We start from the raw sequence: 25,505 nt of genomic DNA on the forward strand, positions 1-25,505 counted from the left end.
GGTCAGCTTAAAAGACCCAAGAAACACAACAGTTTGAACAGAGTTGATCAAAATGCTTGGTAAGCACGCTGTATTGACTGCAGCATTTCCGATCTTCCCCACTGTTTTAAGCTGCAGTTATAGAGACTGCTTAGGATTGATCTGTCTCAGGATGTTGTTACTTAACTATTTGTTTTATTTTTTGACAATATCTGTGCTTGGTCTTTCCCAGCCACCTCCCCAGACACACGTCATGAGACTGGGACTTCTAATTCTGTGGTCGTGGTCAAGACTATTGCTTTTGCTTCACTTTCCTCTCTGTGGACAAGACCAAGCACTAGCACTTCCTAGATGGGACCTAGGTGGTGCGTCACAAAACCAGCTGTTCTAGTAGAATAAGGAAATCTGCAGCAGAAAGAAAGCTGAGCTAAAACTTGTAGTGCTGTGTAAGAGCAATTCAAGCAGCAGAGAAAAATTGTATCATAAATGAGCAAAAAATGAGAAATTTCTGGCACATGAGATTCAAAATGTTGCAGGGGGTGAGTCAAAGGAAAGGGTCAGGTGATGTCAGCCTCTGCATTTCAGAGACTGAGAAAGAAATGTCGCAATAAGCCTGCCCGGCACTTGCTGACTCTTGTTCTGCTTACTCAGCACGGAAGATACAGCTGCCATCAGCCCTTCTTTCCCCATGATAAGTAAAAATGATACCTCAGAGAGGTATCTTGGGGAAGATAATATTTTTAGGGCAACTTAGTGTGATTTAATACAATGAAATATTTAATTCTTGTAAGCAACATGAAGCTTTGGAAGAAAGAAAAGCATACATTTCCTGAACGTAAACCCTCTTTCAGAAGCAGCATTTAGGATTTTTCTTAGGATTTTAATCAGTGTCTGAAATGCTGATACTTTAGTCTCTACAAACCTGTTCTTTTTGGTTTGTAATCCAACTTGTAAAAGCAACAGCTGTCTAATGTGTTGTTTGTAACTAGCATATGTAAAAAATATCTAGGGGTGGCTTATCTGTCTGTGAGTGACAGTGTACTGCTGGTTTGTGTTGGAGTATCTAATAAGATCTGGGTATGGTTTATGTGTGCACAACATGTATGTCCTCACTCATCATTTTTGTAACTGAACAGAACTTTGACTTGAAAAGCACTTGGTTACTATGTCAGCAAGTGATTTTTAGCCTCAAAATGATTTGCTTCTTTCCCTTTGTTTTCAAAGGTAGTTTTACTGCCAGGGGTATGCCCTATTTGCATACGTATTGGTAAGCCGTCTAGTGCCTATTCAGTATTTTCCTTGTTAAGTACAGCTGTAGTTGAAGGGTGATTGAAGTTGCCAGATTGCCAAGTTTGCTGCTGCTTCTGAAATTGTTTTTTCTTAGCTCAAGTGATCTCAAAAGCTCTCTGGAGCAAGCATGCTTACTGGGACTTTACCTTGGAGGTCATCAGTGCTTCCCTTCAAAGACTGCCTCATTTCTTCGTTGGCCTTCTGAAAGTGCCCTAGCAATTAATTACGCTACAAAATTGTTTAGTGCAGTTTAAGCTACTTATTACGCGCCATAATGTTTGGAAAGAGTAACAGAGGCAGGCTCACAGGGCAGACCAGCTTGACAGGCTGCCTGGAGAGCACAGGAGCCAGAGCTGCAGGGTAGTTTTGAGCGGTCCCCAGGTTGTCTGCAGAAGCTGTGGCAAGCATCAGCACTGAGTAATAACTAACTACCATGACGAAGGCTGGCATGTACTGTTATTTCAGTGTCTTGACCCACAACTGCCATTCACTAGCCATTGCCTAAAAGCCCAATCTGCTCACATTAGCCTTACTGGTATATTCCAATGGGGAAACCCTATAATAATAGTTACTCTGGGATCAGCAACCCACTGAAACTACAGAATATATATGAACTCCTTTGGCTGAGCATGTGTCTGCAATTTGAGACTGGGAAAAAAAAAAAAAAAAAGAGTGAAGAAACATCCAGTGTTCTGTCCTATGGTGGACAGTTTTCTTAGTACTTCTTCCTTGTTTAGGCTTTTAGAGGTTTTGGAGAGGCTTGGTGTGTGAGTTATGCTGCTGTCCAGCAATATGGTATTAAGTGGATGCGATTCACAGCATGGTATAATACCAGTGTAACTGGAAATATGTGACCCACACCTGACACCGCAACCCATTTCATGTGTACGGTTTGGAGGGGAGAGGAAAATTCGTCGGTTTGATTAACTCTTTGATTTTTTCGCATTCCTCTGAAATGAATGAAAAGTTCTTTGGTAGCTTTTCAAAAATGGCCTGAATTCATAGAATCATAGACTGTTTTGGGTCGGAAGGGACCCCAAAGACCATCTAGTTCCAACCCCCCTGCCATGGGCAGGGACACCTTCCACCAGACCAGGTTGCTCCCAGCCCCATCCAGCCTGGCCTTGAACACTGCCAGGGAGCGGGCAGCCACAGCTTCTCTGGGCAACCTGTATCATTGTGTTGATAAAACAGGTCTCAATAGCTGGGAAGATTGCAGTACAAGGGAATGGGTGGTTGGGGAAAAATTATAACATCATGTTTAAAGAGGAGTTGTCTTATACTTGGTGCCATAAACAAGCATTTAGTAACCAAATGGGGTGAAATCATGTAGGGAAACCATAGTTAACTAAGCATCTTGACAGCAGTGGCTGGAAATCAGAATTTCAAGTGCAGCTGGACAGGCATGATTTTTGGTTGTGCATTTCTACGTGGCGTTGTGGTTGGAGGGAAGGTCTGCGAATCCTGTTGGTGATTTGGAGAGCTTTTGCTCTTTTAAAAGCAATTTAGACGGTGTGCTTGTTTCCTGCTTGGCAACGAAGCGATTCTGCTGCTACTGTAATACACCACCAATGAAACGGGTACCTTGAGCCTGGAAAGTGAGATGGATTCACTCAAGGGGTACTTTATTTTGTTGACTTCACTAAGCGTCTGCAGACATCTGAGCGCTGTGCAGAGTTAAGAAAATGCTTTTGTATTTCATATTTTTCTCACTTTTAACAAGCAGACCTGTAGTGATTTGCAGAAGGAAGGCAAGGCGGGTAACCAGCAGGGTTAATGAAAGAAGAAAGGATGATATATGAAATAAATTTTCTTCTGTGCTTCTGACCAACTGTGAATTTACTAAATGGGGCTTTAGCTCCTCCATTTCCTACTTTCTTGCAACGGCACTGGCACAGGCGTGTCTCAGGTCCTTCTCTTCATGTAGGAATTGCAGGAGATGCTCTTTCCCCAGCAGTGATGCTCCCTGCCAGTGGTTGACCTTTCAGAATTAGTCCAGAACTTGAGGCTTCATACAATCAATGCTCCCCAAAATAAATTTGCATTACCCTATTCTGAATCTAAGTACTACTTGTGTTTAAGTATGGGATTACTTGAGTTTATTATAGCCTGTTTTGAACTCTCCAGAGTTAGCCTCTTAGCACAGCTCTGTTCTTCATATCTCTGCACCCCTGCCTCATGACCAGCATGGGTCCATATGGATTTGTAAGGAAAATACACATTTCAGCTGCATAGTGAGGTTGGGTGCACACAGGTGTGTTCTGTGACAGGGAACTCCGTGTATGGATGCAGCTGCACTTTCTACAGGCTGTAAATTAAAACTCTTGTAACAATTTATATGAGTGTTAAGGTAAGCAAAACCTAAAATGTGGGAAAGATCTTAAACTATTTAGAGATTTAATTGTGATCTCTCACTTGGTCACACTGAAGCCTCAAAAGAAAGTTTTACTTGACGCTGATGACAGGAACAACCTTGAAAGTGCATCTGAGGACTTCGCTTGTGACTGAGTAGGACTCTCAGTCGCCACCAAGGTCTAAAAATAAATTGCTCTTCCCCATTCAAGCTTGAAGGTGGTTGTTTAGTTACATATTTATGAATAATCAAAGGTGAATGGGTGGGTAATTCTTGAGCAGAAGATCAACATTTATTGCTTGCAGGGAAACACTGGCCACATGGAATCCGTGAGCACTCCCAGAGCAGGCAAGAACATTACAAAGGCCACTGCCCAACAATGAATGAAATCATAAAATTTCAGTGCAACTAAACATAGCTACTAGTGAGGTGGCCAGGAGGGCTCGTGTTTGTTTGCGCTGTTCTTGCAGCAAGTTGTCATGGTCATTGTCTGTCATACTGCTTGAGTTTTCATCTTCAGTTTGGGAATGTGGAGGAGAAGCTACTCTCTCCTTTAAGAGCAATCCATTTACATGATAAAAGGGTGTTCCCGTAGTAATATTAAATAATCTGTTTAAATTTAGATTTGAAAATATAAAATCAACTCTAAAATTTGAAATTAAATATAATACTTAATAGTGTTTATCTGTTATCCTTAAGAGAAGCGCTGCAGTACTTGGGTTTGGTTATTTTTTTTTCTCCCTGATTTTTGGGTTTTTTTAGGCTACAGGAGGTATGGCAAGTTATCCTATGTAATCTTTCTGCTTTTGGGTGGTTGTTGGCAGTTGTGGAGCTGCTTCCTGGCGCTTTCATTGGTTATGCAATTAAGAACTATCAAAAATATGTACAGCAAGGAGCAAGTGTTATATTAAGTATGTGAAACTACTACTACTACTACTAATAAAAAGTCTTTAGACTGATAATAGGTCAGAAGCAGAACGAAAACTTACTCAAAGCAATGGGGTTTCTTTCCAGTCACAGCAGAAAACATTTTATCAAAACTACAGATCTACCACTGCCTTTTTTGATTCTTTTTCCCATCACTGGTTCATTTCTCTGTTTGTTGAAATTTTTTTTGTATGAGTAAAAAGACCAGCAACCTTCTGCTTGTCTTCTGAAGGCTGCTTCTCTCTGTCACAGGTATTTTGGGTAGGGTTTTTCTAAAGATAAAAAGACATCTTCTTAAGCAGACAGTTGAACTGTTCTGCTTCAATGGCTTCTATGTGTGTTAAAGAAGTCCCAAAATATATGTCTTGCTACCAGACAGAATGCTGCATTCAGTATGTTTACAAGTGGCTGCAGTGTGACTGGGGCAGTCTCGGACTTGCTTAAGTCAATGAAAAATGTACCTTTGGTGGGCTTATGTTGCCTTTTTTTTTTTCAAATTACTTGATGGAAAAATGATGTATTTTAAATATTTTAGGAAGGTTTTTGGTGCTGAAATATTCATTTTAGTCATTCAATATTTAAAATTGCAATGGCTGTTAGGAGTTTAAACTGTTCTTTCTAACCTGCACCAGCACATAACTCGGTCGTTAGAAAAACAAATGACAAAATGAAATGTGTTATTTCATCTCTGTCATTCACTAACAGTGACAGGAATGAGGTATTTGGGGCTTGCATAATTTCTTACTTAAATCAGTTAAAAGGCAGGAAAGAGAAAGGCTGCAGAATCTGATAGAATAAAAATATATAACTGAAAAAAAATGGAATTGCCATTTTTAAAAGAAAACACATTCAACTAGAGCAGTAAGGGGGGAAAAAAAAATCCCAAAACTATATAGATTTACAACTGCACCCTATGGGGAGACATAGCAGACAGTATCCTCTTCTAACGGCCTGAGCCCTGCACAATGTTTTCTGTGGTGTGGGCTTGTGCCCTTCTGAGAAGTAAAAGCCATTTATCTCTACCAAAAGGAAAGCTTGCAACATACTTCTGTATTAACAGCAGTTACAATGGATGAGCCAAATTACTGCCCTTCCTGCTTGGTACGGCTGAGCCTGTGCAGGAAGAAGCACCCGAGTGCTCCTCTGCACCTTCAGCCTGGAGCATATACCTGGTTAGGCATGAGTACACGGAGTAAAAAAAAGAAAATTTATTGGGAGTGTGGTTTTGGTATTCCTCTGTGCTTTTATCAGCACCATCCTAGCTACAGAAGTGAAATGGTGACCTTACCTTTATGGAGGTGGGAACCGTGCTGATGGCACCGTTTAGGATGTCTGAAGTCCCATGTATGGACACTTCTATTTGGAGACAGAATATCCTATTTTGATATAACTGATCCTATAGAAATTTGAGAAAGATGTGTTTGTTCCAAAATAATTTCCTAGTCAGTGTAATATATATGTGCTTATCTTTGTGCTCTGTTTTATTAAAATAGATGGAGTTGTAATTTGAAAGTTAAGTGTAAGAGGCATTGGGCAAGGGTGGGGGTTCCAGGAGTCCTTAGCTGGGCTTGACCTAAATATTTAGTTCTATAACAAGAGAGGCTCCAAGCTCTATATCGCTAAACCTTAGCAAACCACCTCCAAAACCACAGCCATAGTCACATCTGAACATTTTGCAGGTGACTGACAGCAGCTGCTGGGGGTTGCCTAAGAAAGCTGCAAATTCACCTTTTCCCATGCAAGGTACCTGCCCAGAGGGATGCGCGGGAGGATTTTGCTCAGCTTCTCCTGCTCGAGTGGCATCCATCCTGACTGTGATGCCCGTGCAGGGAGTTGTGCTCCTGGGGTGAAGGAGGGATCCTACTTGTGTCCTCTCGCTTTGGAAAGAAGAGGCTGACTTAACAGTTGGGGAGGCAATAGGATGATTTTGTAGCTGGGTGTTAATGTAGGTGTTAGCTGGCAGTGGCTGGATGGCACGTGGGAAAGGTAAAGGGGAAAGGCAAATGGCAAATCCTTTTCCCATGGTGGTTGTTTTTAGGCAGGCGGTGTGTATGTAAGCTATCAAGTGAGTAAAGCTGCCCTGCTTTTCCCGTGTGGGTACCTGTCCTGAGCAAACCGGCTGATTTACAGGACTGCAGAGGTAGCTTAAAAATTATTGGGATTTCCAGTGAAAGAGTAGACTTAAAACCTAAGTTAACGATGAGATTTTTTGATTTGGTCTAATTATACCTTTCCCTATGTGGATGTTTTAAAACCATGAACGCTGTGAAATTTAGACTGAGTTTTACCTAGCCTGCAGGATCCGAACAGTTTGTCTCTCTGCTTATCTCTGTTTCGGAGAAACGGTTGAGAGGGGCTTTTGATTCTGCTGACTCGGATGTTTTAGTGTCTCTGGGCGTCAGCCGCAGTCACGCAGACCTGTGCTTGGGTGCCTGGGAGCAAGGCGTGGGCAGCACCGCCTCAGCTGTGTTTGTGCACTGGGGATGCTGGCTGCGCGGAGCTGTTAGGAGGTGGGTGCACGGATGAACCCTGGGGAGCTCTTGGAGCAATGAAGAAGAGCACTGACTTCCAGGGATGGACAGGCGTACCTGGACTGTCATGTATGACAAATATCTCCAGAAGGGGACTAATGCAGTGCTTCTAAAACGGGATTTTTTTTTTTTAAATTAATGAGTTCTTAGATATAGTTAATGCAAACATATTTTCTGATATATATGGCACTGAGCCTGGCTCTTTCCACTGTCTACTAATGCCAGACAAAAGTGATAATGACCTTCAAATAACTACTAAAAGCCAATCTGATGTCTGTTTTGATTTTTTTCAGGTTGACTTTTATTTTAATACAAAGCAGTGAAGATGACACCAAAACACGAAAAACAAGTAAGTCACATCTAAGCTTTGATAAATAAGTATTCTAGTTTGGTGGTTGTGGATTGAATTTTATTAAGGTTCACATGGACCAGGAAAGGTTGGTTGTACTCTTCATGCTTTTAATTGCCAGGCTACAGAATATTTTGGAGTGATGCGGTGGCGGTTCCTCCTGTTAGAGCTTGAATCAAATATTCAATGGATTGGAGAGAAGGAGAATAAGTGAGTCTGTGCATAAGAGGCTCAGACATTGGGACAGGAGAGTAGGACTTGGATTTCAGTCTTCTCTCCATCAGTCTTCATGTAATTTGTAGGACATAATGGCTGGAGCTGGGTCTGAACTCTGATTACAAGATGTATGGACCACAAGGATTGTGCTTGCATGTTCTCTTTTGCTCAGTCCCAATGAACATTAAGAGTTTCAACAAATTATTTTGTCTCAGCTGTTAGTCTCTTATCAGCCTTACTACTCCGCATGTGTGGAGTGGAGATGCCAATGCTCCCGGTGTCAAAAGCCCCATGTCCTTTGTGGTTGGACCTTTTACTAATAGGCAACCTGATGTGAAACACTATTTTTCTCGGAGGCTTTGTGGAAAATGACTCTTTGGGGTTATTGACTAACCACATGTGTAACAGTGGCACCATGGAGCATGAGCTTGTCACCTGATACAGTCCTGGCCACAGACATTTGAACTGAAATGCAGCTGGAATGATTAATGTGGATAATCATCCAATGCGAGATTATTTTTATTCCTCCTCCTTGTGGTAGATTTTTTTCCCCCACATATTAAAAATAGATGTTTCCATGCCAGATTTGCTATTTTCCTAATAGGAAAATGTTAGAGAGGCTTCTCAGACACACAGTTTGTGTGGTTAAATTCTATATAGTAGAGCTTCTGGCTTATCTTTGTCTCTGAGCAATCCTTTGCATTGTGCAGAAATATTTCCAACGGGAGAAAGGAGGGGTGGGGAAGGAAAGAAAAAAAGACTTCTTGTGTTTGCTTCAGCTGCTTTTATGGTGTTTTCTTCCTTTTGAGGCAAATCTAACTGGAAACGTTTCAGTTTTCAGTGCTTGCGTCTACATCACCTCAGTGCTGCCCTTTTCCTCTGCTGTCAGCACTCATGTTCTTTGCACAGGACTGTAACCACGAGGGAGCAGGTGTAAACCAAGCTTGGGGGTCGCTGTGGCCGTTTTGTCATTTTTGTGTGACCCTAACTACTTGGACTGCTCCAGGCTTTGAGGACAGGGTAACAAAATGCCACTGGTGCCATCCATGCCTGAACAGTCTGGCACAGAAATCACAGCTGTTTTAGCCAGGAACTAAAAGAACATCCAGCCAGAGAGGCTGCTCTGCTAACTCCTGCTTGTTAAGTAGTCATGACTACTTTTTGCAATATTTATGACTACTTTTGGGGCAGGTTTGAAGTTCCTCATGAGGATGTTTGGGCCAGTATGGCTACTGGGATCCATATCAAAGCTACAATACTAGCAGTTTGGATAGGAAATGTTCTGCTTATGAATTTAGCAGTTTCCAGGGAGAAGGAATAGGTGGTGATGCCACGTTCTCCAGCAGCTTTCTGTTGAGTTTGTATCATTCCCAGTGCAACAGGTCTCCACGACCAAGCTTGGACACTTTGAACTGTCAGCAGTAAATTCTGGTTTTGAGAGAATTGTTGCACTTAAGCATTACAAGATTAAGATTAAGCACTTAAGATTAGATATTGTTCTTGAATGCATGATAGACATGCATGTATTGTGCCCCTCAATTAAAAAAAAAAAAGTATATATAATGTGGCATAATAGCTAGATCTGCAATTCTGGAAAAAACAGAAGGGCGGGGGAAGAAGACACCTTAAAAAGGATTTACGAAAGTAAAAAGTCCCTGAAATCTTGGCTGTTTTGGGGCTCTGCTTCCCAGGTGGTATGGTTGGACTGCAATGCAGTCTTGTGACAAAAGATGAAGTTAGTCTTTGTGTGGGCTGTGGGAGGAAGAGGTCAGTTTCACCTCCCCTAGATGAACAGTGCGTTACTTGAAGATAGACATGCCTCTTGAGGGTACCCTAATTTTCATAGCAAGATGGGGAAGGGAGTATATACAGAGGAAAAAGGCAATTATTAACCAAAACTGCTGTAATTTGGTGATTGATTGTGACCAATGAAGGCAGGGTGGACTGAGCGTACGAGAGCAATCTCCCAGAGGAATATTCTGTCACCTAACTCTGCTTGGATCCTAACATAGCCTGCATATGAACATTGGCCTTTACAAGCCTACTTCTATGGGGACAGGGAGGCATAAGCACCTTTTTTGGCAGCGTATCTGTATCTATACTGAGCAGCTAGGGCCGCTTTGATTAAATCAATGTTGTTGTCCCAGCGGGATCTTGTATGCTGCAGAAGGCTTAAAGGTCAGAAGAGAAGGGGTTGTGTACGTGTGCAATGCCACTGTTTCAGAGCAGCAGAAACTGTAATGGGAGTTGGGATTAATGCTTCCTGGATTCAAATGTTTATAGGGGAAGTAACCATAGGTCTTGAGAAAGGCTGTACATTTTTAGTTTTGTTTTCTAGTTGCTTAATGTTTATCTTGCTTCATTCTGGACTCAGTGTTTCTATCCTTTGGTAAATAAGGGAGGGGAAAAAAAGAAACACCCAGTCTTCTGCTGAAATCCTGGTGTTTCAAATCAGAGCTGACACTGACTCTGTGTGAGGGCTGCAGTTTGCTGAGGTGCTCTGCTGTACTGCAGATCATTTTTACTCTTGGCTCAGTGATATACTGCCTAGACACCTGCCTGCCACAGCGTGTACAGCAGGTCTCCTTTCTTCTATAGGCAGTCTGAAGGGTGCTTGACTTCCTCAGTATTGAAACTCAGTGACTACTTAAGTGGAAATTAAAAGTGTACAGTTGGGGTTTTTTGGTGTAAATAGTGTGGTCTGAAATGATTTGCAAGGTAACCTGGAGCTAACCCACAGCATATCCAATAGTAACTTTTAATCATAGTACTTTGGTATAATAAAGGTTGAAAGAAACATTTTACTTTGAAGATTATTTTGATTCTGTACAAAGGAGTGGGTTATAGAAGGTTACTTGGAAATGAAGTCATTTGGAGAACCTGGACAAAAGGAAGGGCAATGAGAAGCCAGAACGGCAGCGGATGAGAGGAAGGGGTCTGAGGCTGGGTTATGAGCAGGCTACCTGCAGTTGTCCCTCCTGGGCTGCAGCAGTTGAAGGGAAGAGGAGAGCAGTCTCCCATTTGAAGCTTCCTGGCGTAATTCCTCCTCTTCTGCTTGCAGGACTGATGCATTCAGTGCTCAGGAAAGAAAAGGGAGTATGTTTAGGAGAAATGGTTGTAGCTCTGGGGAAGAGTGGGACATGGGGAAATAGGCGGGGGAAGACAAAAACTTGGGAGCATGTAAGACTATGGATATGAAAAGATGTTACAGTGGGTCCAAAAGTATGATATGGCTACATAGGTATTCTAAATAAGATGGACAGTGAGGCAGGCAGAAAAAGTCCCAACTAAAAACTGGTTTCCTCTCCTTTATTCAGCACATTGCTCAGGATCTGCCCAGGACCCTGGGAATAACTTCCTCATGTGTAGATGAGGCTCTTAGTGACATGGTTTAGTGGTGGACTTGGCAGTGTTAGGTTGATGGTTGGACTTGATGATCTTAAAGGTCTTTTCCAACCTAAATGATTCTATGTCTCCCACTAGCCTTTTTGTAAAAGTAAAAGCATGACCCTCAGTTGGTAGAAGTGATTACAGCTCTGTTCGTTTGTTCCTCTTGTGACACGTTGGCATGGGGTTAAGAAGCTGCAGAGAAGAGTCAGGCCTGTGGAGCTCTCCAGTGAGTAAAGAGGTGGCAGAGCTGATCAGAGCCTTTTAAACAGGATTTCTTTGGCAAGGTGCTCATGGCACACACCAAAAGGGGATCCAGCAGTAATACAGAAACCATCCCTGTGACCAGGAGCTGGGCTAAGTAAGATAAAACAGTGGGCTGTATCCACCCATCAGGCCACAGGCTTCACACCCCTGAAGCAGTACTGCCTGGAAATCAGTGTGGCAAATAATTTATTCCAGACCATGAACGCCTTCCTGCTATGTACAGACTATGATGACTCTTCAGGAAAAAAAATTAAAACCTTTTCTGTTCAAGGCTGTCACTGTTCTTCTGTCAGTCTGTTGAAGGTTGCTGCTGGTGGCACGCTGAAGTGTGTGTGGTGGGGGGAGCAGACTTGGCTGAAGCATAAAGGTTTCTTTATTGACATCTGTGGTTTGGGCATGGAGAGACACATTTGAGAGCTTTCTAGTTCATGATTTCTTGATTTATGCAATGTCATACTAAAAAAGCATGTTATTTACCAGAGATGCTGTCATTCCTCCCACAGTCTATTCCTGTACCTGGACATCTTGTGCAGTGCCTTCCTTTCAGGGGGACTATATCTACAGTTTAAATGATCTTAAAATGATACAGTTTTCTTTAACTGAGTCATTGTTTAAGTGGTTGGCTTAGCTCTTAGGGTGAATAGCTTATTTAAGCAACTGAACTAGGGCAGCCTATTCGTTGCTTGGGAAATAGCAGGTAGGCACATTTTCAGTCTTTGTGTTTTAAAGAAACCTTTTCCATCACAGTATGAACATACAGATTTACCAGGTTTTGGGTTTGTTTTTTTTTTTTTTTTTGAATATGCTACAAGTTTTCACATGGTCATTAGCAAAGGATACTTGGAAGCATCTAATTCTTCAGCCTCTTCCAATTCCTATTAGTGATGCCCAGTTACATGACAGTAATGCCCACAGGCCTCTCACATTCCTTCAGGATCCCTCTAAATTATTATACAAATGTAGGAATTAAAAGGAATAGACTATATATGACAACTTCTACAACAAGTACTCTATATCATTGTCCCCCCAAAATTGGAAACTGTGCTCTGCAGTGTGGCTGTGTTGCTTCCTTGGGCAGGTTGATGGGCAGACTGGTATAGCAGTGTCCAGGTCCTGTGTCCTTGTGTGTACTCAGTGGCTTAAGTTCCTGGTGTGTCAGGAAGCATGTGTGGCATGGCAGAGGAGGAGGATTCATCTCCTTCCACATGACGTCTGGGACACAAGGCTTGAGACCTTGAATTCCCTGTGTTGATTCTGTGTCAGGGATAATTAGTAGTGGTACATCCTTTTCTACTGGGCTGGAGTGAGTCATCTGAGCACAGAAAAAAGGCAGTTCTTCAGCTCCTTGTGGAGGTACTGAGCACTTTACCTTAGATCCGTGAAATCAATGGTATATATACTTGATTAAAAAAAAATAGGTACAATGACAAAAGGAATTTAGGAGCAAATAAAATGCTATATGTATGTATTGGGTGCATGGAGCAGGTTTGTAACGCATTCTTTGTGAATGCTGGCTACAAGGGTGCAAAAAGCCTAGTTCTCTGTTATATGTGTGACTTTGAATGTTAGGTTTTTAGTTTGTGGCTACTGAGATCGCCAGATGTCCCATACATGAAACATGTATGACTTTTCACACTATTACTTAATCTGAAATACTCCTTTTCAGCTAGCAGTTGGCAAGGAATTTCCCAGACATGTGGTGAAGCTCAGATGACTCATTGCTTTTTGCTTCTCCTTTTATAGGGTTGCAAAATTCGATAAAACAGGAGTTCAGCTTTTAATTTGAGCACAGTAGTTTGTGGAACAGCAGAGCAATCAAGAGAGTCTTTCAGGCTCCCTTTGTCTTCTGAAATTGATTGCCTGATTTTTATTATGCACTTGCAGGAATTCGTAACTGTCTTGGTGCGAGACCCTAGGACACAAAAAGAAGACTCATGGCATTCTTACATAGACTATGAGATATTCATTCACGTAAGTATAAAAAATACCAGTGCAGATTCTTTGGGGTCTTATTGCTGTTTCTGTCCAAGCCAGGGTTCTCTTTGGGCTATTAATGGAATTTCTTTACGCCACTTCTGGGGGGCTGGAGGGTATTATTCTCCTTTTAATGACTGAGATGCAGTGGAACAGGTAAGGTGGGTTGGCCAAAGGTCGTCCAGAAGGTCTGTGACAGAGCTGAGAGATGATCCTGGTATTCTGTTCACATGTGTACCCCACAGTGTCTTGCAACAGAGACTATTCTTAGCTTTACTTAACAGCTAGGAGATTGTCATAGTCAGTGAAGTCTTACTATTATAGAAAAACTTTGATGTTCGCGTATTTGTGTGAAAACAACTTTCTTTTCAAGTGATTGTCTGGTTATTTGTACTTCAAATTCTCCTGAGTTCTTCTGTTTGCCAAGTTATTTGATTGCTGCAGTGTGGTTGTTTTCAGTGTGCCTTGACACTCATATTATACTGGTTTGGTGGTGCTTGGGTATATCGAGTAACTACATTTGGGTTTATGACTGTAGTCTACCATATGTTAATGGGAGTGCACTTAGAATTACAGTTCTCTTGTGTCTGAAGTCTGTCCTATACATAATTTTGTTTTGTTAATGATTCTTCTTTGGTGGGTTATATAGAAGGATTTACCCTTCTTTCCCAAATCTAGATCCAGGGATTTTAATTGCAATGTAAAAATAGTTTTTTGTGAAGTGCATGAAGTATCAGGTGAAGGATTTGAGATCATCAAGTTAAACGGTTAATGCTTGGCACACAGCCAAAAGCGTTTCCTTCCTGTGTGAGGGAGTTAAGCAGTCAAGTGATGGCTTATTAAATGTCCATCATGACAAGTAATTCTCTCCTGTGTGGCAATCAGAGCTGTGAAGCTCTTACATTTTGCAACGTGTTTCAAGTACGGGTTCCAAAGCAGTGATGTTTTTGACTTCTGGTAAACAGAAATTGTGTAGACTTGGCGGGGCAGGTGCTGTATAACTCTTTCACAGGTGTTGATGCTTCTGCATAGAAGTGTATTACTCGCATCCTCTGCGACTGCTAAATTGGGGTGATGTCATTTAGACCCAGTGTTATATGATTCAGCACTGGGCATCTCTGAAGCTGAGAGGCATCAGCTCAGCTTCCTACCAGCACAATGCCAGGGCTTTCAGAGACCAAGTCTCTAGGTCAGTCCTACCATTCCAGTCTTCTCAATGTATGCAAACTCTTGGGTCTCGTAGGGTCTTAGACCTGCAGGATTCCCATTCTGCTCAGCTCCTAGAGCATTTGGCTTCTTAAACTGTGAGGCATCTCACACACTCATCTATTCCAGAAAGCTGGCATCTTTGGGCCCTCTGCAGTCTGCATCATGGGCTGTCTAGGAGTTGTGGCTCCTGGCAAGCAACTGAGGGGGGTTGAACTGCAGGCAGAACTATAATGGGGTCCTGTCTGGTAGGTGAGGTTTCATCTAAGTGTGTGCTCCACTGGAAAATTTGGCAAAAGCATTTAATTTCCGTGAATTATTTCTCTTTTGTTGAATTGGCATTTTTCTAGTGGACTAATAGTGTTCTTTGGGAAAATTTCCAAATGCGGCTACTTGCCGAGAGCAGTCACATTGGGTTTCTTTGATTTGATTTAAGTAGGGTTGCACACTGGAAGAACTCTGTATAGCTAAGTACATGCAGGGTTATAGCTAGAACAGCTAAATATGATTTTTTTGGGGGGGGGGGTTGGTTTTTTTTTTAATCCCTGCAAAGATTGGCGTCATCTGCTGAAACTTTTTTCTGAGATGTTTTTTCTCGTTATTGCAAGGGGTACTGGAATCCAGAGCTCTTGCTTTTAAAAAGGAAAAAAGTGATGAAAAATATTTCCTTGAGAAGCAGTAGAAACTGTCACCAGTCCTGTCTGAGATTAAAGCACAGTCCTTAACCTGAGCTGAATTCATGTCAAGCTTTCCATTGGTGTCTCAGGGATTAGAATCTCAGATGTGTTTTTAATACCATGCCTTGTACTTTATCTTAAGATGATTTACAAAGTAAAATGTTTTTTATTTCCCAACAGACAAACAGTATGTGCTTTACAAGGAAAACATCCTGTGTTAGACGACGCTTTCGAGAATTTGTTTGGCTTCGGCAGAGGCTTCAGAGCAATGCAGTGCTTATGTGAGCAACTTTATATATGGCTATGTAATAAACTGTCAGTCATGGAAGGGGAGGATTGCTTAATCTTAATTACAGAAATCGGAGCTGGAAAGCGTCCTGTGTTTCTTACTAGCGCAAGTTTATTCTGTACAAGGCATTTTCTCTGCTTTAAACCCAGAAGAATGTGGTTTGTACTGATAGCCCCCCCCCCCCCCCCCCCCCCCCCCCCCGAATTTGATCTGTGTTTCCTTTTTGCTATGCACAGGTAGCAGAAATAGCAATCTAGCATAGGTGTGCATATCTCCTGTCTTAGCTTTTAGGATGTGCTTATGTTCTGCAAGGACCGTAAGAGACCGAGCCAGACATGCATGTAAGCTTAATGACTGGACCAGAAAAATCACATTAATCTGTTTTTCCCTTTGAGGTGTGTGAGAAGCTCTCCAGTTTCTCAACCTTGTGTTCCCAAATTCAATTTCATGAGCTTCTGAAACATGACCCATGATTTTTCATGTGCTCGGGGTTGGCACTTGCTTACTTGTCTTTTCTCCGCTGTTTCAGATTTGGTTGTAACTGTGTGTTTGCTTCTTGTTTATAAAGACAGCTACCTGAACTGCCCTCGAAAACTCCCTTTTTCAATATGAACAATCCTCATCACGTGGACCATCGCCGGCAGGGTCTGCAAGAATTCCTGGAAAAGTAAGTCCCGCCTATCCTAGAGATGTCGTTTTTATGAGGTCATCAATTTTCTGGTGTGAAGTAGTTCATCTCTGGTACTTGAGAGCCACCGTGTGGTCATCTGTACATGTTACACGTTTGGCTTTATTTGCACAGTCATATTTCATACACGTGACTTCAGCTCTATTGGTTGTAAGGAAACTTCAACTGGAGCTTTTCCATTGTGTTTCATTGCATTGGTTATAAAGAATAGTTTTGGACTTATGGCACTTTACAATTGCGTACCAAGGTTGGGAGGTCTTTCACCATGATGCCTATTTCTAGCTTTCAGGAATGAACTAGATGTTCTCATATAAAGAAACAGACTTCTCTTTCACTTTACATTCATGGAAAATCAGTGGGTTTGTGAACTAAATGCCTGGAAGCCTGGGAAAATTCTGCAGTGAGATCTCCTAACATAGATATTTCCTATAATGCCAATTACTCTGTTTACCAGTCCCACTAACACAAACAAGCTCTAGCAGCTGTGACCATTTTCAGTACAGCTACAATCTGTGTACAGTCATTCCTCAGACCTAGCTAGAGTCTGACCTGCATTAGAAGGGAGTGCTGTATGAGTGTCAGTAACTGCGTGTCTCAGTCCTGCTGCTGCAACCCCTTCGTCTTCAGCAGCAGCAGAGACCCTGTTGGTGTAATTTTCTGCTTTCTCTGCCATTCTCATAGTACCCTGGCACTGCCAGTGTGAGAGGAGGCTACTCACAGCTGCTGGGGCAGGAATTGTGGGCTTTGCATTTGCAGGCTCTCTTTAGCCACTCCTCAGGTTAAGTAAAACACTGCAAGACTGTTCATATTCTTTCAGTATCAATGTTTTCATGAGTCAGAACTGCGTAAGCAAAGGAAAAAAGCAGATCATTTAAGCAGGCGTTAAGCCTTGTGGTCAGTGGGTAGAGGAGTATTGGACCTGCTATTTTCCCAGTCAGTGTATTGTAATTATAAGTCTCCTTAACAGACAACAAGTCACTGGCCTTGAGGTATATTTGTTATGCTTAACAGCTGAAGGCAGGAAGAGCTAACTGCTGCAGGAATAATATTGTGTATACAGTTATATAGGATCTGTGGCCAAAAGGGTAGCCAATAAATAGTGGTTGAAGGCATGTGAGACGGGGAAGAGAAAGTAGAAAAGGATCAGGTTTTTTTTCCCCTGCATCTCAGGGAAGAAGGATGGTGAAATAGAGTGCGCTTCTAGAGGCGATAGTAGTAATGGTCATACAAAGGGTGTGGTAGTTCAGGTCCCTGGGTCTGAGCAGTTCTAGCTTAGCTGTGCTGCGCCATGGAGTAGTGTGTTTCCAGAATCACTCTCATTTTAACATGGCAAAGAGACCAATCTGGTAACACGGTACAGGATTTCAGCATCAAAAATATTTGCAGCCACTGTCTGTGCCTTAGAAGACGAAACAGAGAGGTAGATTATCTTAAAACACATCCTCGTTTTCCAGTTTTGTCGATGTCTGTAGCTTAAATGGCTACTGACAGCAGAAAATGACAGCATGTGGAGAGTTTTACCTTGCTGCTGTTAGTCCAGGAGTGGGAAAAGAGGCATCTCTGTTTAAAGTTATGATTTAAATGTTTGAACTTGGATGCTATTTGGAAAGGTGTCAGCTTCCTCTCAGCCCCGGGGAATAGTTGGAGGGAATTTTCAGGGCTAGAGCTGTGTTGTGATGAATTGGCTTGGCACATTAAGTGCTGTGCCATTGCCCTCTGCTGGCTGGCAGCTCTCTGCTGCTCCTTACAGAAGGGACCTTTTTCCTGGCTCAGCTAGGCTGCCACGATGCTTCTCCCCACCCCCACCCCGCTTTTTTTTTCCTTTAAATGAATCTCAACCAAAGGTCATAATTCTTTCTCTGAAATTGAATTTGTGGGACTCCTAATGACTGTGTTATGTGTGTGTATACACACACACACGCTTGACTTTACTAGTGTTCTAGGTCTGGATGCTGCATGTTCTGTAGTGTGGCCATGCCAGGGGAAGCAGGACTCCCCTGGGGTATTAGAAAGGGGATGGGGAAGGAGCCAGAAAGTTGCATGGGGTGGTGTAGCCCAGAACTGCAAAGCTGAGCGCTCCGTTTCCCCTAGCAATGACAGCAGTCACCGTGCACAAGCTCTCTACCCCGCTAGTGTGAGTGAGGTTATCGGGATCCAAGCCATCTCTGAAATGGGGTTTAGATCTTTCATAGTCTCCGTTAGTGCCTCGTGCCCGCTGCTGTGTGAGCAGGTTGCTGTAGTGCCCAAGGAGCAAGGATCGAGGGGCTGGAGGCTCTCTGGTACTCAGCCTCTGGCCCTGGGAGCGCCTCCTTAATGTCCATATGTGGATGGCTGTGGACTTCTCTTGTCCTCCTTCATGTGTCTCTCCAGAACAAGCTAGCATGGGGCAAGGTGTGTACTTAGAGCTTTGGAAGCTTCTCCGTGTGTGAGAACTAGGCCAAAAGCTGGAAAATAAAGCAAAGCACCAGACTTTGGTGAAATGTGGAAATGGGTGTCCCATTTTGGTTTGGCGTTACTGCACAAATGCAGGGTAAGACCTGCTTGTCTTACAGGTTATTATCTCTGAGTGATGAAGAGCTGTAAAGCTCACTTCTTGTCTGGGCATAATTTAATATTTCAAGAGGCCATTTGAATTAACGGAAGCCAGCTAGCCCCTTTTCAATTATGAATTACTTTGTAAGAATAAGGAAAATTATGTGTTTTTCCTGGTAAGGATCCTCATCCTTTGAGGATGTCTGTAAATTCACATGAAACGCTCATTCTTAAATTAGAGGTCAAAATTAAAACACTGTCTTGTAATATCAGGTTCTGTAAGATCTTGTTTGCTTTCAACCCTTTGTAGCTGCACAGGTTTAACTTTGGGATTTAGATTTCCTTCACAGAAGATCATTTGGGTTTGCTTATTAGAAAAGTAATTAACAAAAAACATTTAAAATTAAGTTGGGTTTAATCACTGACTTTTTTTGGTTTTTTTGATTGAGTGCAGCTGGATCCCAAAAATTTGTGTGGTTTAGGAAAAAGGATTAGTCTTTGATTAGTTTTCAAACATGCAGTTTATGATGGGGTGGAAGGCTTACTAGGAGTTCTGAGAAGTGCAGTGCTCGGATCCATAGGAGACGAAGGGCACCCATGGTGTTGCTACTCCGGATGGCTGTGTGCCGGGCTCACTTGGTGCTGGAGAGAGCAAGCCACCCAAAACTCGGCTGTCTGAGGCAGAGCTGTTTTCTGGAGGTGGCTGGGGGTTTGCCCTCCTCCTCACGCCTCCTTACCTTCCCCACTGCAGTCCCACAAGCAGGAGCTGCTGCAGGGTTGGGGAACTCTCCTGGAGGTGTCTCCTCTGGGTGCTCTCTCAGGGGTGTGGGAAGTGGGAGACTGGCTCTAAAGGGGATGGATGCCAGCTTGCCGGGAGCATTGGTGGCCGTGGGGCAGGTGGGATCTCCTTGGGTGAGTGGTGGCCACCTCTTTCCAATGGAACCTTGGTAATAGTTCCTGTCTGGTGGGCGAAGTGAGTAGTGCCTAGCAGGCGCGTGTCGCTTAATCCTTTCCGAAGCGTGTGCATTATCAGATGCCCAGCAGTTGCTTCACAGTTGCCTGTGTCGGTAACATTTCCTCCCTTATAAAAAAAAGGAGGAAACGCAGTCAGCTTTTTTTAAGAGAAAACTGGGGCTTTGTTTGCTGTGGTCTGGAGTGGGGGGCTGAGGGGCTGGGTGCTCGATAGAGGGCACCACAGCACAGGCTGTCATCCCCCTCCTCTCGACTCCTGGGTTGTTGTGTTTTTTTTTTTTTCTTCACTTGCTCTCATGATATGATGTAAATGGGCAGAATAAATTTGTCGAAAACAAAATCAGAGTGTTAACCTTCCACACACATGCAAGTGCGCATCTGTCATTGTATTAGGTTACAGTAGATACAGGAAATCTTTAGTTAGGATTAAGTTGTACTGTTCAGCCATATGTTGTTCTCCTCCAGCAGAACAGTGTATAATATAACTAATAAAATCATGTTGAAGAAAACCAGATTTTGGACCTTGTCCAGATAAGACAAAACACGTTTTGTCTTTTGTAAATGTTCTTGCCATAACACGGGGAAGGGGAAGGAGAAATGCTCCTCATATAGTATCCAGCATTTCCTCAAAAATGACATTATTTCTTCTGGTTGTGAAATTCTGTTTTTCAGCTCTGCTTCTTTAAAGGTCTAGAGATCATGAGCATTTACTGAAAGCTTACAAACAAAGATTCACATGGCTGTGAATAAAAAAAAGATTTTATTATCTCTGATTCAAGTGTAGAGCATTATCCTGCAGCCCCCTTAATCACATGAATAGTCATTATGCATGTGAGCAATCTGGCCGAGAGGAGTGAGATCTCTGACAAGTAATGACTACTGATGGGATCAAGACTTGCAGGATTTAGCCTTTCGTTCTTATTCCAGGCGTGCACAGAAAGTCTGTTGTTCTCTTAAATATGCTCAGTCAGTTTATAGGAATTATCACCGTGAGCCATGACTCTTCCATTAGTGCGACGGCAGATTTACATCGCTGTAACCGCAGCTTTGCATTGACACCGGCTGTAATAAAACTGTTGGAGAGGCACCGGGAGCGCTACTGGTTGTGTTGAGACTGCGCACGCGTTCAGCCTCTGCTGAGACGCCCGACTAGTCGTATTATGACACTCCGCCTTTCCTCTTGCCTTTTTAATTTGTTAGGTGGTTGGTGTTTTGTAGCTTTGGATTTTAAACTCCTTGGAGCCAAATGATTATTATTTTTTTTTTTTTAAGATGTACAACCCTTCACACAGTGAGTCCCCAGGACAGAAAAAGCCCTGGAGAGCAACTGCTATACCAGCACTTAATACTACTAGTAACATCTGGTGACAAATGTGTGGTTATTTCCTTGAAGAAGGAGGATTTTGAGCAGGAAAGCATAACGCTGTTATGGATAGCACTGAATTTATTTTTCATTTTGATTGCTTGAAGGATGCAATTAAAAAGCAATCAAACCTGTTGGTTCAGATGGGGGGGTGGGGGGAAGCAGAAGTTATTTTCTAATTAAAAGAAAGAAGAAATGCTTCAAGGGTATGACTGGGTGCAAGGTGTTCATATGTTTACTTTCAGGATGGTTTTAAGTGGTTTGCAAAATGAATTGAGTGTTTGGTTCCTTCCCCCTTTGAATATATATGTGTGTGTGTATGTATATATGTGTCTGTGTGATTAACTTTATGAGCATCTTTTAATTTCTTTGCCTTGGTTTGCCTTCACTCCTTTCACCTCCAGATGGCACTATGAAGCAGAAAAGAAAATTACTGTGAAATAATGAGTCCAATGTAAAGTAAAATTGGAAATTGAATTATAGCTGCAGAAAAAGGACAGTAGCCTTGAGGTCCTGATCAGTCTGTACTCTTATCACTTTTGTTTGCTGTTCCATGTGTTAGGTTACTGCTGAGTTAATAACAGTGCTTTAGCAGTTCAAGGCTTAGCAGAATTGTACTGGACATGAAATAAAGCTAAAATGAATTTGTGTCCAATATCATTGACATTAGTGCTCATTACTTCTCTGGTGTAATGCCTCAAACCATCTAAAATCAATTTTAAAGATTACCCATTATTTTATAAAGAAAATAAAATACATTTCAAACAGCAACAGAGCTGTAAGTGTAGTGTAATCTCATGAACAGTTAGTTACTTGTGTTTTCGCTGGTTGGCAGGAAACTTTTGAAGGTACGGCAAGAGGAAAATCTGTGAAACTAAATGCTATCCACAGAATTTAATGTCTTGGCTTTTTGCAGGGTTACTTGGTATTAGACACGCAAATGTTAGAATTGCAGAAATGTGCATCCCCTCATTGTGCTCGTAAGCCTGGGAAAAGCAGTAACTCTAGTTTACAGAAAACTTCAGCATTGTTGGGTTTTTGTTGTGTGGTTGTTTTGGTTTGGGTTTTGGGTGGGTTTGTTTTTTTTTGAGAGAGAGAAAGGAGGAAGGAGAATATTTACTCCTCCATTTGCATAAACTATAAATGTGGATTTCTTATGTGGAATTACACTTTTTGTTGCAATGTTTGTCTTTGGAATATATGTTTATCGAGAGTCAAGGCTGAAATCCTCTTTTAGAGGCTGCTGAATGATGGCTTTTCAAACTGTATTCATGAAGCTGTTGCTGTCAAGGTGTGTAGACCTGGAAATTCTGTGTTTTGAATCATTTTTCCACAGCATTTGCTGGCCTCTTTTAGACTATGAAGAAGTTTATCTGTATATTAATACACTGTGTGCATTGACTTTACAGATGGCTATTTGCTATGTTTATTTTCGAGTAAAACTGTGAGAATTTAGGTCGGGTTAAAAAGGCTTTCTGTAGGTATGAAAGTGTGCTTATTTTGAACTTCAGTGAAACCTGGTCCTTCTGAGACTGAATTTCAAAATGCACCTGGTAGATCATTAGGGTCATTGCAGACATTTCCTCACTGGAAGGTGTCAAAGTTTGAGTTATTTGTTTGAGACCGTGTGTGTGCATGTTTACCTAGGCAAAGGAAATGTGCATGTACACAAATATCCCACATTTTCAGCTGGATAGCTCTTATTACTTGTTTTGATTTGGCAGATTTTTATAGGTTTAAATGAAGCCAGAAATCCTTTTGTGTATTTATTAAACATTATTGTAATGTTGGCCACTTTAGAGAACAGTTTTCAGAACATACTTGTGTTTTAAAACATTATGGTCCAAACGCACCATTAATATTGTTTGAGAGAAGGAACAAATCAGTTACACTTTTCATTTTAGTCAGAGTACCTATAAAATGCAATTTTTCTTTCTGCACTTACTAGTTCTCACATTAATGTCATCTCTTGTTTCCTATTGCATAGCAGTGACTTTTTTTTTTTTATAACAACTGTAATCTAAATGGGTAGAAATAGGTAAATATTGACTCTTAATAGTTTTGATTTGTTTAAAGATATTTTAATAACTTTCTGTGGAGCACTGTTTGGCATGGTCATGACTTTATTACATGATAAAATTACATATACATATATATAAAAAAAAGTCTCTTGTGAATCATTCTAGGATTTGTGTATTAAAGAATTCTCTCTTTAGAGAAATGTTGCTGCGAAGTTGGGTTTGTTTGTTTGTTTGTTTTGGGTTTTTTCACAATTTAGTGATGATGATCCTTAATTCTCCGACCGTGTAAAAGTTTCTCTGCAACTTCTGTGTGTTCTGGAGTGTATTGTATTTTGTTTACTCTCACTTGATGTAAGTAAATACTCTGTGCTAAATTTATTTAAAGACTTAATTTAAAATATATATAAATCAAAGATTTAAATGGATTTTTGAGAAGAATAGCTGGAATGAAATAGTATATAAAATTCCCTGAAAACTTTGCAAGTAAATTTAAGTCAGTGTCCAGTATTACCGTTTTCATTCTAGCTTAAATGAATGCGTATTTGTAAAAGTGTGAATGATTTTGGCTAGTGTTGGCTGTTGTTTACAGGTATTTCAAGGTCCTGACACTGTGTGTGAATTCCTCTGTGTCTGTACACACTTCTTTCTCCCACCAAAGAAAATCGTGACTTGTAATTTTTAGAAAAGCTTAGCTATTAAAAAAAAAATAATTCTGAAATGGAGATAAAATTTTTCGTAAGAGTATATGCCTCCAACTGCCTAAAAATCATTAATTGATCCATGTGGTAATAACAGATGGTTAAATGGAAGAAATGTCCTTGAAGTTATTCTAATAGCAGATGTGCTTAACTATTAGCTTCGTGTTTTTACTCACCTAAAATTCCAAATAATGTAATAAGAAAGCAACACGCACCTAATCATTTTAATATGTTCATTACCTTCTGTTACTGATTTAGGATTCATCTGAAAACTTAAAAGCAGGACATCATTTAGAATTTACTCTGGTAAGACACTTTAGAATATGTGTGTGTGTGTATGGGCAGCTACATAAAAACACTTTGTTTTTCTTTTTCCAGGATCCTACAAGATGCATTATTGCTTTCAGACAGTAGGCTTCACCTCTTCTTACAGACTCAGCTAAGCCCAGAAGATATGGAGGCTTGTGTATCTGGACAGACCAAATACTCTGTTGCTGATGCGATTCATAAGTTTGCCTCTTTGAACAGACGTTTTCCTGTAGAAGATGAAGAGAGAAAAAAAGGGAAAAACGATGAGGACTCTGTTTCAGAGAGGTGATTTCTGTATTTCCTTACTTTCCGAGATTATATATACATACACACACATGCGCATGCTTCACTTTTTTTGTTGATGTAATACTAAGATAATGAAAAAATTAATTGACTGAGATTTTATTGAGCTGTGACAGCTCATCATAGAAGTCTTCACACACACCTCCACACTGAATTAATGAATGCAGTAGAAATTCAATTATCTGCATTCTGATTATGTGAATTTCATTTAGTCAGACTTGAATTATTCGCGTTTAAATTATCTTGCTAAAAAAATATCCAACTGCACTCCAAATGGCTAATTAAAAGTCCAAATTTCCTGTCTCTCTTTGTGACTGGAGATAATTAAAGTTCTCCTCTGTTACTCAGGCTTTGAGTGTGTTGTGAAAACCAATTTCCTCCTTTTATTTTTTTTTTTTTCCCTCTCCCCTTTTCTGCAGTTCATCCTCCAGGCTGGGACCTAGTGGTGACAGCATCTCATGTGGATGTAAAGCAAGCCCAGCTTCTGAAGAATCGTGAAAAATCATTCCTGTATTGCTAGCTTAAGGACAGTTCAAAGCGGTTGCTGCTCTGTTTACTGGCTCCATGTACCACGTAAACACGGCTGGTTGGTAACGTGTATCTGAAAGACACATTGTCAATACAACGATAGCCCTTACAAAATTTTCAAAACGGACCCTGACACTATTTCTTTGTTGATTTATTATGTGCATTGATTCAGGTCTACGCACTACATATTGCATTTAGTTTTTTGTGGCGGTTAAAATCTCGGTATTGGGTAAGTCATGCTCCGCTGACACACATGGCAGTTAAAATATTTCCCTTAGTGAGTGCATGTCTTGGATCTGGAAAATAAAGATAACTTCATTCCTCAGCTTAAAAGTTGGTATATCATATCAAATATATTCAAAGCATCTTTTTGTAATTTGCATCAGAGAAGTTTCAACTTTAGAAGTCATTTGACATCGGTGATGAAATTACATACCCCGCAAGGTATTAACTTTTTAAAGTAGCTCAGCAACATCAGCAAAACAACATTTGTACAAACTATATGCTGCTGCTGACAATTTGAGATATAAATATATCTTTCTCTGGTCTTTCTGTAATGTTTATGGAAAGCTTGGTTTCATCATGCGTGAGAACTGAAGGCCAAAATTCTTGACCGTGGTTGCTTAGAAGTTAGAAATATTAATAA

At 41.3% G+C, this 25,505-nt stretch overlaps 1 protein-coding gene across 1 annotated transcript; it reads left to right on the forward strand.

The window, feature by feature from the left end:
* Positions 1 to 7,405: 7,405 nt before the first annotated feature.
* On the forward strand, positions 7,406 to 24,829 carry SNX10 (sorting nexin 10). Its single transcript, XM_009950327.2, has 6 exons — positions 7,406 to 7,429; positions 13,184 to 13,270; positions 15,337 to 15,437; positions 16,014 to 16,112; positions 24,098 to 24,313; positions 24,751 to 24,829. The coding sequence occupies exons 1-6, from the start codon at positions 7,406 to 7,408 to the stop codon at positions 24,827 to 24,829; spliced, it is 606 nt and encodes a 201-aa protein (XP_009948629.1).
* Positions 24,830 to 25,505: the final 676 nt, after the last annotated feature.

Source organism: Leptosomus discolor, chromosome 7 (genome assembly GCF_034619465.1).
Source record: "Leptosomus discolor isolate bLepDis1 chromosome 7, bLepDis1.hap2, whole genome shotgun sequence".
In the NCBI taxonomy this organism is placed as follows: domain Eukaryota; kingdom Metazoa; phylum Chordata; class Aves; order Leptosomiformes; family Leptosomidae; genus Leptosomus; species Leptosomus discolor.